General features: G+C 43.4%; 1 protein-coding gene across 3 annotated transcripts in view; it reads right to left on the bottom strand.

The window, feature by feature from the left end:
• The window catches only part of KHDRBS1 (KH RNA binding domain containing, signal transduction associated 1), a 43,145-nt gene extending 42,216 nt beyond the window's left edge, over positions 1-929 (bottom strand). For all 3 annotated transcript variants that reach the window (XR_010750226.1, XR_010750225.1, XM_066375716.1), the window contains exon 1: positions 273-929. Coding sequence is in view for 1 of the 3 variants with exons in the window: in XM_066375716.1 (XP_066231813.1) it covers positions 273-654 (382 nt within the window). In the remaining 2 variants the exon portion in view is untranslated. The remainder of the gene's footprint in view (positions 1-272) is intronic.
• Between the last annotated feature and the right edge of the window lie 12,832 nt (positions 930-13,761).

The following is a 13,761-nucleotide window of genomic DNA, read 5'->3' as shown; positions in this document are numbered from 1 at the left end:
GGGGGCGGGGGCTTAGCATACTATCCATCAACATCTGCGCGCTAAGAGATCGCCAAGGCCCCTTCGGGCCTCTACTGCACCCTAGACAGTCTCTTTCGCACCATGAGCTGGGATGAGAATATGATTTCCAGGCTCCCGAAGATGAGTGTGAGTTGAGAAATGGATTTCACGACTGCCTCGGTCCCCGGGGGGCGGGAAGCGAAAGGAACAAAGCTGCTGCCACCCATGCTCCTGGGTGGCGGGGCGACCCAGGACCCGGAAAGCCCGCTTACCTGCTGTCAGCAACTGCATAGCGTGAGTGAAGGACGGATCAAGCGAGTCTTTCTCGGCCATGAGTTCGGGCAGGTACTTGTTCTCCGGCTCCATCTTTACAGAGGCAGTGGCTGAGGGGGGCAGCAGAGGGGTCGGCGCCGGACCGCCCACTGTCGCGTCCGGACCCGTGGCCGAGGGCGGCAGCAGCGGTGGCGGCTGCGTGGCGGGAGAGGCCCGGGCTGCTCCCCGGGACCCCCCTCCGCCTCCCCGGGACCGGTGAGGGAGCGGTGGCTGCCGAGACGGCGTCTGACGCACGGAGGGGTGGGCACCTGAGGGGTCCATGGAGCCGCTGCGGCCCGAAGACCGGCTCATGCGTGCGGCAGGGTCGTCCCGGCGCTGCATTGGGCAGGATGTACAATCGAGGAATCGAGAAAACGACGCGGCAGCGGCAGAGGCCCCAGCGGCGGTTGGCGGGGGTGGAAGAGACGGAGCGACCGAAGCCGACCCGACCGACCCAGCGAAAGAGAGCACCGGAAATGAGGCGGCGCGCGTGCGCAGCCAGTTGCCGGCACCGCCCTTGGGTCTCTCCGTGGAGAACAAAGTCCCTAGTCGGGCCACTGCGCGTGCGCACCGCCGCGCATCCCGGAGAAGTCGCCTCCCCGCTCCCCTTTTCCCTCCGAGGCCGCCAGGCTGGAGCGTTGTGCGCGCGCGCGGGTGGCCGCGGGCTTCCTTCGTTTTCTTTCCCACGTGACTCAGCGCTAGCGGGACACGTGTCTCCTCCCCCAATGCGCGGAGGGGGCGGGGGCTGTGGAATGTCTTTGTCTGCGCGCGGGCCCGTAGAGTACACCCGGCGGGAGACATGTTACTTGCGGGGCCACGCCCCCTGCAACGGCTGAGCCTCTGAGAAGGGGAAGCGAAGTCACTGAATTATGGAAGTAAAAGGAGACAGGCTTTGAGGATGCGGGGAGGAGGAGGGTGCGGGTGGGGGCGGGAAAGAAGAGAGAATTGCGGTTATCTGGGCAGGAAGACAGTAGGGAGAGAGACTGCCTGACGGAAAAGTGAATAGAGCACAGGGGAGTCTAGGGGTGAAGAAGGGACAGCTAAGGGAGAGTCTAACGGAAGGGTGAGTGGTGCAGATGGGCAAGGGAAGCTTGGAGGAAGAAATTGGGGAAGGCGGGGCAGTGGGAAGACAAGGCTATTGGAAGATTGAAATAAGAAATTTCCCCACAAAATAGTGAGGTAGAGGCTAGGTCCTTTATCATGGTTGCATCATTTGGGGTGACTCCTATTGATGTGAGTGCTAATCCTCCTACCTCTATTGTGCCCTTCTGAATGGATTATTCCACGCTTGTTCAGAGAGACCCTCACCACTGCTCTCAAGACCAAGGTATATAATGAACAGCTTTCCACATAATACTCATTCTAGGTGCTGTATGTACAAATTCACAAAAGTGGTGCCTTCTCTAACCTTCCACAGATTTTTGCTTCCCCCATTCAAAGCACTTCCATCCCTTTTCCTTCTGGATCGGTTTCCCAAATATGTACATATTTTTCAAAAGTAGTTCTAGAAATTGCCTTCTGGGTGTCTGGAAACTTGATTTTTGGATCTGAAACTTAGACAGTTTCAAGTAGGAAACATTAAGGCAGGCCTGGCTACATACTTGTGGGTGGGGGGAGAGAACTCACCCACAAAAATTAGAACAAAATACAACTCCATAAATTATCTCATATATACTGCTCACAAAAATTAGGGAATATTTCAAAATGAATATGAATCGATAAAGAAGCATTTGATTTTTTTTATTAAACAAGAACATCAGAAAAGCAAATGACAAGTCAAAGAAAGTTGTTCAATTATGCAAATGAGGTGCAAAACTAACTTTTATTTCATTGGTGAAAATGCACTATACAAAAGGCTGAAAGTACTGGAGTATCTGCATGTTCCCTGATCCCCTAATTTTTATGAACAGTGTATTATACAGATACGATTCCAGTGCCTGGTGCAGTACTTTACTTTGAGGTCACAAAGGTAGCTTATAGCAAAGTAAGAGAATAAAAATGTTTTAAATAATTGTAATGAAAAACTGTAATGTGACAAGTGCAAAAAGATAAGCGAATATTAAGAGATTGTAGTTCAAAGCACAAGGTAGATTTCAGACAGTGGCGAATGAGTTTCAGGCAAAGGGAAGTGTGAATAAATGAGCAGAGATGAGCCTGTCAGAGATGCGTTTGAGGACTGAAGAAATAGGTGGGTTGAAACAGGAAATGCATGCAGGAGGGGAGAGTGGGCAAAAAAGATTTATAGCTCTCCTGCAGTTCATTTCTGGGGCTGTCCTCAAAAATTCTGCTTGGGTGGTGGTGTTACAAATGGTTGAAATGTCCTTGCTCTGTAATAAGATGCCCAGATGGAGGTACCCTGAGCTGAGCCTAATAAAACTTTGATAAAGAAGTGTCTGAGAAGGAGCTGGGAGTGATATCTGTGGGTTTCTAGACTAGAATCAACATTAGTACAGGATGGCTGCCAAACCTTAACTTAATTGCTCTGAGAGTTGAGTTGAGGGAAGGTTTGAACCCTTCTTTCTGGCGAGATACACAAAACAATCTCTGAAGTAATGGTTGTGTGGGAGCAGTGTCCTTACCTGGTACACACGCACCAACTTTCCACCTTGGAAGGAGGGTGGAAGTGGCTGGGGGTGGGGAACCTTTCCCAGGGGCAGGAAAGAGTAATTCCAGCCCCAAAAGCCTAGAAGTCTGTAGGTATTTCATTTTGTGTTGACACGGTATGCTGTCTCAACCCCTCCTGAAGGCATTAACAGTATATGGTCTTGTGAGAACACTGACTTTGGAATGAAACAAATTCAAATCCAGCAATGCCTTGTCCTTGCTGTGTGTCATTGGGAAAACCACAACCTGTCTGAGCCTAGTGTCCTCCTTTGTAAAATGGAGGTAATGACATCTACCTTGCCCAATTGCTGTGAATGTAAACAAATACCAGTATAAACCTCCCGACAGTAGGGCTTGTAAGCAGAAATAATAATCATTATTATGCCATTTAAAGACTACTGAAGAGGTTTGGGGTGCTCACGTTGGCTGTGGATCTAAAAGGCCTGTTCTCTAATTTCTCTCATTTTCACTGACTACAGCTAGACTTTGTTTTGGAGCAGGAAATTTCCAAAAAGACTTTCTTGTACCCTATTCCCTCCCATAATCCAGTTATTATGGCATAGGGTGAGAGCATAGTGATTCAGATGGAGTTAGAGACGAAACTGGCTCTTCCATTACTTAACCTTTCTGGCCTCTGCTTCCTTCTCCTAAAGAAAACAGGGCTCATAACAATAGCTACCTCAAGGCTGATAGGATTAAAAAGAGCACGTCTGTAAAGCACTTAGCACTGGGGCTAGCAATTAGTACGTGCTTGATAAGCGATAAGAGGTTATTGTTATTATTACTACACAGGCACCGAGTACCTTATTTCAGACTTTCACTTTCATGAGTCCCTAATGTGCAGCTAGAAAGGATGTAGGTTTTCCTGACCTGTGTGATCAGCCTGGGTCTCCACCTGCCTCCACTGCTTCGCAACCAATTCCCGGGAGAAGGGCTCTAGCCCTGGCAGGTGAGTTGCTCATTCAAGAGAAACTACAGTTCATCTGTTCAATCTTAAACATCTTCTTAGTGCCAAATATGTGGAGGTTGGAGAAGGACACAGGGAGACTGAGATTCAACATTTTAAAGTGTTTTTCTAAGATTTTTAAATTACAAAAATATATACTTTTATCTTTAAGAAAAATCCAACCGTAATCAAGGCATAAAGTGAAAAGTAAAATTCCCCCTAAAACTTTACCCATTCACTTGACTACTGTTCTTTAAAGATATTCACCATTCAGTGGTTGCTTGTTTAGCCTTCCAGACATTTTAACACATCTATATGCAAGTTATCCTTTTTGTTTTAAACACAAACTGTAGCATTCTATACAGTTTTTTTCTTTTTTTTTTTTTAAATTGATTTTAGAGAAAGGGAGAGGAAGGAAGAGAGAGAAAGAGAAACAGATTTGTTTTTTCACTTATTTACACATTGGTTAATTTTGTGTGTGCCCTGACTGGGGATCAAACCTGCACCGTTGGCATATTGGGATGACACTTCAACTGAGCTATCCAGTCAGGGCCAGACTTGTTTTTAAATGAAATATTCTGGTGATCTTTCTTTGTCAGTATATACAAGTCCACCTTATTTTTACTGTGTTCTTTTAGTCAGTTCACTTCTGATAGAAATATAGGTTGCTTCCAGCTTTTCAGTGTTACGAACCATACTGCAATAAGCATCACTGTGCAGGCCATCTTCGTGCTTAATCAATATACCTGTGGGATAATTCCTAAAAATGGCATCAAAAGGCTGCAGTATGCTGTAGGGTGGGCAGCATCCTCCTCTCAATTCTGGTTACTGTCTTTCTATCTTTTTAGTCTTCATCAGCGTGGTAACTGAAATGGCATGAAATTCAATGTGGAGTAAGAGAGTCCATGTCCTCAAGAAGCTCACTGTTTAGTCAAGGTGACTAATATGTAAACCGAAAGTTACCGTGTGGTAGTGTGAAAAGTGTTAAAATAGAGCATTGTACAAATTGCTGTGGGAATGAATACACAAGGAGTGGCTGACCAAATCTGACGTGAATTAGGGAAGTTGGATCTTTGAGAAGTTACCGGGTAGAGTGTGTGTGTGTGTGTGGGGGGGGGGCAGTGCATTTAAATGTTGGGAGTTTAGCAGAACCTGATTCTGTGCCTGTACTCCCTCCTCCAGATCAGGACTCTAGAATTTAGATCTCTAGCCCAAACTTCCTAGTTCCAAATCCAGATAGCTGGTGCATCCCTGGTGTCTCCCTTTGGATGTCTCAGAGGCCCTCAAACTCAACATGTCCCTAATAGAATTCAAACTGCAGCCACTAGCTAGCAGTGCTGCTTCAGGGCCCAGATGACTTAATGTAGCTCAGGGCTTTGGATCAGCTCCTCTTTCAGGATCCAGGCCTAATCCAGCACCTTGAAAGCACCTGGGCCAGCAAAACTCAAGGAGGCATTCACTTTCAGGGCCGTTCTCCTTGCCAGCCTCAGTGGTCACAAACTGCTATTAGCAGTCTCGCAGAAAGGCACCTTTGGTGGTATGGGCAAGGATGGAGCGGAGCAGGACAGGGCTGGTGTGTGCAGTGTCTTGGCCCCACTGCCTTGTCTTACAGCCCCATGTGAAAAGTCCCTAAAAGCGTCCTAAAAATACAGAAGGGGACTTTTCAGGGACAGTAACATGAACTCAGGGTGATTAATTAATGTTCATGTGAGTTTTTTGTTTTGTTTTTTGAACTCCACGGGCTGGTAAGCCTGCATGATATTTGGATTATAATAATCTTTTTTTCCTGCCTGTCCTCCCTACCAGAAGATGAGTGGCTGTGGGCAAGAGATACATCTGTCTTTGTACATAGAGACTGGAACACAGAGCAGGCATTGGATAAATATACGCCGATCAAGTAAATATCAGGAAAATAATGAAACTCTCATTCTCTCTGTTGCCTTTACCACTGACTTGCTTCTCCTTCAGTGTCCCCCATCTTAGGAACACTACCCCCAACTTATCGCATAGTTGGAAATCTGGCACTCACCCTTCTCTCCACTGCCTCAATGCTCTATCCCCACCACATGCAATCTCTGTCTAAATCCAGTTGTTCACTTAATAAATATTGCAAAACCCATTCTTGTTTCTCTATTCCCACTACTTCTGCATCCATCTAAGTTGCCATAATACCTCACCTGAACTTCTGCTGCCTCTGAACTGGTCTCCTGCTTCAGCACTCTTTCTCTAGTTTCCACCCAGAAGCCAGCAAAACATTTTCAAAATGCAAATCTGAGCATGTCTGCCTGCCTGTTTATTTCTCTTACACAATATCACACACACACACACCCTTGTTAAACCTTTTCAGTGCCTCCCATTGCCCCTAGGATAAAGACCAAAACCCTTATTATGCCTGACTGAGCTCTGTCTGCATGGCTAGCCCTGCCAGGCTTTCCTGCCTCATCCATGCCTTTCTCCTTAGTTCTTGTCTTGGCAACCCTGGCCCTTTTCAGTTCCTTGAACAAGCCAGACTCTTGTCTTCCGCAGACTGCACACTTTCTAGTTCCCTTGCCTAAAACTCCAATCACTGCTCCCTTCTCCCTAACCCAGCCCCTCCCTGCCCCAGCACTTCTTTTCCTTACTGTTAATTCCTACACATCCTTCAGATATAGTATATGAAAATGTCTCTTCTTCAGGGAAGCCTTCCAGATCCCTAGGGCAGTTCAGCTTAGCTCTCATTGTTATATGCTCTCATGGCTCATTCCTAACACCTATCACTTTTAAAATTCACTCCTTTGTGTCATTATTTGAGATGATGTCACTAGAGTAGAGAAGGAAATCAGGGGCTCACAGGCCATATTTGGCCTGTGTATATGTTTTAATTGGCCTAGATAATTAAAAAAATTGAGCCTGACTGGTGATGGTCCAGTGGATAGAGCATCAGCCATGAATACTGAGGTCCCCAGTTAGAAACCCTGAGGTCACCAGCTTGAGCATGGGGTTGCCAGCTAGCGTATGGGGTCACCAGCTTGAGTGCAGGATCATCGACATGACCTCAAGGTCATTTGCTCAAACCCAAAGGTCATTGGCGTGAGCCCAAGGTCGCTGGCTTGACCAAGGGGTCACTGGCTTGGCTTGAGCCCTCCAGTCAGCACACATATGAGAAGCAATCAATGAACAACAAAGTGTTGCAACTGAGTTGATGCTTCTCATCTCTCTCCTCCCTGTTTCTCCCTTCCTGTCTTTCTCTCTTTAAAAAAAATTTTTTTTTTTGGAAATTGTTACCAGTACTTAAACATTGAGAGATTTCACATTTTATTTTATTATATTTATTTTTGGAGATTTCACATTTTTTTAAAAATCCTGGATTTTTAGTTTTTCTGGAAACATCAGATGTTCTAGGAAGCCTGGGGTCATATTCCTTCAAGTAATTAGGCTCTGCCTTTAGCTGGCACTGCCAGTAATTTCCCAGTTATTTTTGCTGTCAGCATAACTCTTTAAGCGTTTGAGTTAGTGACTCTGTCCTAGAGGGATCATTCTGGTGGTGGAATGCGAGAAGAGATTGGAGTGGGTGGGGAAGGGCAATGGCACCTGGAGGAACCCAGAGAGAGAAGCGAGTTCACATTCAAGTTGGAGACCCCAGACCCAAGAGATACTACATCTGGACTTGGTTGGGCCCAGGCTTGGGTTGGGGGAAGGGAATAAGTTTTAGTATCTAGGACCCCTCTTCTAATATGAGAAGGAAGCTTTGTTTAGACTAAAGAGAAGTAAAAGGAAAACATGAAATGTGCTGCAATCTTGGCTGATCTGAGAGTAAATGAATGGAAACTTTAGGATTTCAGCAAAATAAATGTTCTGGGCTCATCACCTTTGCCCTCTCCATGTCTCAGAGAGGTAAAAGGTGAATAAGACCATGGTCCTTACTGTAGAGGAAACTGACAATTTTTTGGTACAAAAAGAAATTTAAATAACTAAATACAATACACGATATGTGCTAAATAATAGAATAGACTCAATTCATTCAACAAGTATGTTTTAAGTACCTGCCATGTACCAGATACTCTGCTAGGTGCTGAGGATATAGTCATAAAGCAGGCAGACATGGTCTCTGTCTTCATAGAGCTTATAGCTAGCTGGTTTGGGAGATCAGAGGATGATGCAATGAATTCTGGAGAAGGTTTATATTGATGGGAATTCTGGAAGGCAAACATTTGAGCTGGGCCTGAAGAGAAGAATAAAATTATATTAGGGCTTGGGTAGGAATATAGAAGTTTTATTTTAATTAGAGGAAAGAGCAGGATGTGTGAGATGTTTGAGCAATAGTGAAATACTGGGTTGGAATGATGTTTTGTTTTTGTTTTTTGAAGAGAAAGAAGCAGAATTTTTAGACTCTTAAGTTCCTTTTCAATCTAAATACCACTGGATTTTTAAAATAGAAGTTGAGGCCCTGGCCGGTTGGCTCAGGGGTAGAGCGTGGCCTGGCATGCAGGAGTCCCGGGTTCAATTCCCGGCCAGGGCACACAGGAGAAGTGCCCATCTGCTTCTCTACCACTCCCCCTCTCCTTCCTCTCTGTCTCTCTCTTCCCCTCCCACAGCCGAGGCTCCATTGGAGCAAAGTTGGCCCGGGCGCTGGGGATGGCTCTATGACCTCTGCCTTAGGCACTGGAGTGGCTCTGGTCGCAACAGAGCGATGCCCTGGATGGGCAGAGCATTGCCCCCTGGTGGGCGTGCCGGGTGGATCCCTGTCGGGCGCATGCGGGAGTCTTTCTGACTGCCTCCCCGTTTCTGGCTTCGGAAAAATACAAAAAAAGAAAAAAAAAAAAGAAGTTGAATTCTCTAAAATAGAACTATTTTTTTTAATTAATTTATTTATTTTATTTTATTTTTTATTATAATTTTATTTTTTTAATGGGGTGACATCAATAAATCAGGATACATATATTCAAAGATAACATGTCCAGGTTATCTTGTCGTTTAATTATGTTGCATACCCATCACCCAAAGTCAGATTGTCCTCTGTCACCTTCTATCTAGTTTTCTTTGTGCCCCTCCCCCTCCCCCTTTCCCTTTCCCTCTCCCCCCGCCCCCTGTAACCACCACACTCTTATCAATGTCTCTTAGTCTCACTTTTATGTCCCACCTACGTATGGAATAATGCAGTTCCTGTTTTTTTTCTGATTTACTTATTTCACTTCGTATAATGTTATCAAGATCCCACCATTTTGCTGTAAATGATCCGATGTCATCATTTCTTATGGCTGAGTAGTATTCCATAGTGTATATGTGCCACATCTTCTTTATACAGTCATCTATTGATGGGCTTTTTGGTTGTTTCCATGTCCTGGCCACTGTGGACAATGCTGCAATGAACATGGGGCTGCATGTGTCCTTGCGTATCAATGTTTCTGAGTTTTTGGGGTATATACCCAGTAGAGGAATTGCTGGGTCATAAGGTAATTCTATTTTCAGTTTTTTGAGGAACCACCATACTTTCTTCCATAATGGTTGTACTACTTTACATTCCCACCAACAGTGTATGAGGGTTCCTTTTTCTCCACAGCCTCTCCAACATTTGCTATTACCTGTCTTGTTAATAATAGCTAATCTAACAGGTGTGAGGTGGTATCTCATTGCAGTTTTGATTTGCATTTCTCTAATAACTAAAGAAGATGAGCATCTTTTCATATATCTGTTGGCCTTCTGTATTTCTTCCTGGGAGAATTGTCTGTTCATGTCCTCTTCCCATTTTTTTATTGGATTGTTTGTTTGTTTGTTGAGTTTTATGAGTTCTTTGTATATTTTGGATATTAGGCCCTTATCTGAGCTGCTGTTTGAAAATATCATTTCCCATTTAGTTGGCTGTCTGTTTATTTTGTTATCAGTTTCTCTTGCTGAGCAAAAACTTCTTAGTCTGATGTAATCCCATTCATTAATTTTTGCCTTCACTTCTCTTGCCTGTGGAGTCAAATTCATAAAATGCTCTTTAAAACCCAGGTCCATGAGTTTAGTACCTATGTCTTCTTCTATGTACTTAATTGTTTCAGGTCTTATGTTTAGATCTTTGATCCATTTTGAGTTAATTTTAGTACAGGGGGACAGACTGTAGTCCAGTTTCATTCTTTTGCATGTGGCTTTCCAGTTTTCCCAGCACCATTTATTGAAGAGGCTTTCTTTTCTCCATTGTGTGTTATTGGCCCCTTTATCAAAAATTATTTGACTATATATATGTGGTTTTATTTCTGGGTTTTCTATTCTGTTCCATTGGTCTGAGTGTCTATTTTTCTGCCAATACCATGCTGTTTTGATTGTCGTGGCCCTATAATATAGTTTGAAGTCAGGTATTGTAATGCCCCAGCTTCATTCTTTTTCTTTAGGATTGCTTTGGCTATTTGGGGTTTTTATAGTTCCATATAAATCTGATGATTTTTTGTTCCATTTCTTTAAAAAATGTCATTGGAATTTTGATGGGAATTGCATTAAATTTGTATATTGCTTTGGGTAATATGGCCATCTTGATTATATTTACTCTTCCTAACCAAGAACAAGGAATATTCTTCCATCTCATTATATCTTTTTCGATTTCCCTTAACAGTGGTTTATAGTTTTCATTATATAAGTCCTTTACATTCTTTGTTATGTTTATTCCTAGGTATTTTTTGTTGTTGTTGCAATCGTTAAGGGGATTATTCTTTTGAGTTCGTTCTCAAATGTTTCATTGTTGGCATATAGAAAGGCTATTGACTTCTGTATGTTAATTTTGTATCCTGCGACCTTACTGTATTGGCTTATTGTTTCTAGTAGTCTTTTTGTGGATTCTTTGGGGTTTTCGATGTTTAGGATCATATCATCTACAAAAAGTGATACCTTTACTTCTTCGTTTCCGATATGGATGCCTTTTATTTCTTTGTCTTGTCTGATGGCTCTGGCTAGAACCTCTAGTACCACATTAAATAAGAGTGGAGAGAGTGGACAACCCTGTCTTGTTCCTGATTTAAGAGGGAAAGCCTTCAGTTTTGTGCCATTTAATATGATGTTAGCTGATGGTTTATCATATATAGCCTTTATCATGTTGAGATATTTTCCTTCTATACCCATTTTGTTGAGAGTCTTAAACATAAAATTGTGTTGTATTTTTTTTTTTTTTCGTATTTTTCTGAAGATGGAAACGGGGAGAGACAGTCAGACAGACTCCCGCATGCGCCCGACCGGGATCCACCCGGCACGCCCACCAGGGGCGACGCTCTGCCCACCAGGGCAGAGGCCAAGGAGCCATCCCCAGCGCCCGGGCCATCTTTGCTCCAATGGAGCCTTGACTGCAGGAGGGGAAGAGAGAGACAGAGAGGAAGGAGGGGGTGGGGGGTGGAGAAGCAAATGGGCGCTTCTCCTATGTGCCCTGGCCGGGAATCAAACCTGGGTCCCCCGCATGCCAGGCTGACGCTCTACCGCTGAGCCAACCGGCCAGGGCCAAATTGTGTTGTATTTTATCGAAAGCCTTTTCTGCGTCTATTGATAAGATCATGTGGTTTTTGTTCTTTGTTTTGTTGATATGGTGTATTACGTTAACCGTTTTACGTATGTTGAACCATCCTTGAGATTCTGGGATGAATCCCACTTGATCATGATGTATTATTTTATTTTTATTTTTTATTTTTGCATTTTTCTGAAGCTGGAAACAGGGAGAGACAGTCAGACAGACTCCCGCATGCGCCCGACTGGGATCCACCCGGCACGCCCACCATGGGGCGACGCTCTGCCCACCAGGGGGCGATGCTCTGCCCATCCTGGGCGTCGCCATGTTGCGACCAGAGCCACTCTAGCGCCTGAGGCAGAGGCCACAGAGCCATCCCCAGCGCCTGGGCCATCTTTGCTCCAATGGAGCCTTGGCTGCGGGAGGGGAAGAGAGAGACAGAGAGGAAGGCGTGGCGGAAGGGTGGAGAAGCAAATGGGCGCTTCTCCTGTGTGCCCTGGCCGGAATCAAACCCGGGTCCTCTGCACGCTAGGCCGACGCTCTACCGCTGAGCAAACCGGCCAGGGCCTATTATTTTTTTTAATATGTTGTTGTATTCGATTTGCTAGTATTTTGTTTCGTATTTTAGCATCTGTATTCATTAGAGATATTGGTCTGTAGTTTTCTTTTTTTGTGCCATCCTTGCCTGGTTTTGGTATGAGGGTTATGTTGGCCTCATAAAATGTGTTTGGTAGTATTGCTTCTTCTTCAATTTTTTGGAAGACTTTCAGTAGAATAGGAACCAAGTCTTCTTTGAATGATTGATAAAATTTGCTGGTATAGCCGTCTGGGCCTGGACTTTTATTTTGAGGGAGGTTTTTAATGGTTTTTTCTATTTCTTCTCTGTTTAGGCTTTCTGTTTCTTCTTGACTCAGTCTAGGAAGGTTGTATTGTTCTAAGAATTTATCCATTTCTTCTAGGTTGTTGAATTTAGTGGCATAAAGTTTTTCATAGTATTCTACAATAATTCTTTGTATATCTACGGTGTCCGTGGTGATTTCTCCTCTTCATTTTGGATTTTGTTTATATGAGTTCTTTCTCCTTTTTCCTTGGTAAGTCTTGCCAAGGGTTTGTCAATTTTGTTGATCTTTTCAAAGAACCAGCTCCTTGTTCTATTAATCTTTTCTATAGTTTTTCTGTTCTCTATTTCATTTATTTCTGCTCTGATTTTTATTATCTCCTTTCTTCGGCTGGTTTTGGGTTGTCTTTGTTCTTCTTTTTCTAGTTCCTTAAGGTGTGAAGTTAAGTGGTTCACTTGGGCTCTTTCTTGTTTGTTCATATAGGCCTGAAGTGATATGAACTTCCCTCTTATCACTGCTTTTGCTGCATCCCATAGATTCTTATATGTCGTATTGTCATTTTCATTTGTCTGTATATATCTTTTGATCTCTGCACTTATTTCTTCTTTGACCCATTCATTTTTTAAAAGTATGTTGTTTAGTTTCCACATTTTTGTGGGATTTTTTTCCTCTTTTTTGCAGTTGAATTCTAGTTTCAAGGCTTTATGATCAGAAAATATGCTTGGTACAACTTTGATTTTTCTGAATTTGCTGATGTTGTTTTTGTGGCCCAACATATGGTCAATTCTTGAGAATGATCCATGTACACTGGAGAAAAATGTATACTCAGTCACTTTGGGATGAAATGTCCTGTAGATGTCTACATATCCAGGTGCTCTAGTGTTTTGTTTAAGGCCACTATATCTTTGTTGATTCTCTGTTTGGATGACCGATCTAGAGCCGTCAGCGGTGTATTGAGGTCTCCAAGTATGACTGTATTTTTGTCAGTTTTTGTTTTAAGGTCAATAAGTAGCTGTCTTATATATTTTGGTGCTCCTTGGTTTGGTGCATATATATTAAGAATTGTTATGTCTTCTTGATTCAGTGTCCCCTTAGCCATTATGAAATGGCCATTTTTGTCTCTGAGTACTTTTGCTGTCTTGTAATCAGCATTATCAGATATGAGTATTGCTATGCCTGCTTTTTTTTGGATGTTATTTGCTTGGAGTATTGTTTTCCAGCCTTTCACTTTGAATTTGTTTTTATCCTTGTTACTTAGATGAGTTTCTTGTAGGCAGCATACAGTTGGATTTTCTTTTTTAATCCATTCTGCTACTCTGTGCCTTTTTATTGGTGAGTTTAATCTGTTTACATTTAGTGTAATTATTGACACTTGTGAGTTCCCTATTGCCTTTTTATAGATTGCTTTCTGTTAGTTTTGTGTCTTGTTTGATCCTTCTCTTTCATCTTTCTATCTTTTGTTTTTATTTGGTTGTATTCCATACATCTTTCCTCTGTTGCTATCTTTTTTAAATCATGTGCTTCTGTGGTGGTTTTTTCAATGGTGGTTACCTTTAAGTAATGAAAAGGGTTCCTACCCAGTTCATTGTAGTGCACTATTTTGTGAGTACTTT

This window comes from Saccopteryx leptura, chromosome 3 (assembly GCF_036850995.1).
Source record: "Saccopteryx leptura isolate mSacLep1 chromosome 3, mSacLep1_pri_phased_curated, whole genome shotgun sequence".
In the NCBI taxonomy this organism is placed as follows: domain Eukaryota; kingdom Metazoa; phylum Chordata; class Mammalia; order Chiroptera; family Emballonuridae; genus Saccopteryx; species Saccopteryx leptura.
The sequence above is the reverse complement of the archived record's forward strand: the minus strand, read 5'-3'. Positions and strand labels throughout refer to the sequence as shown.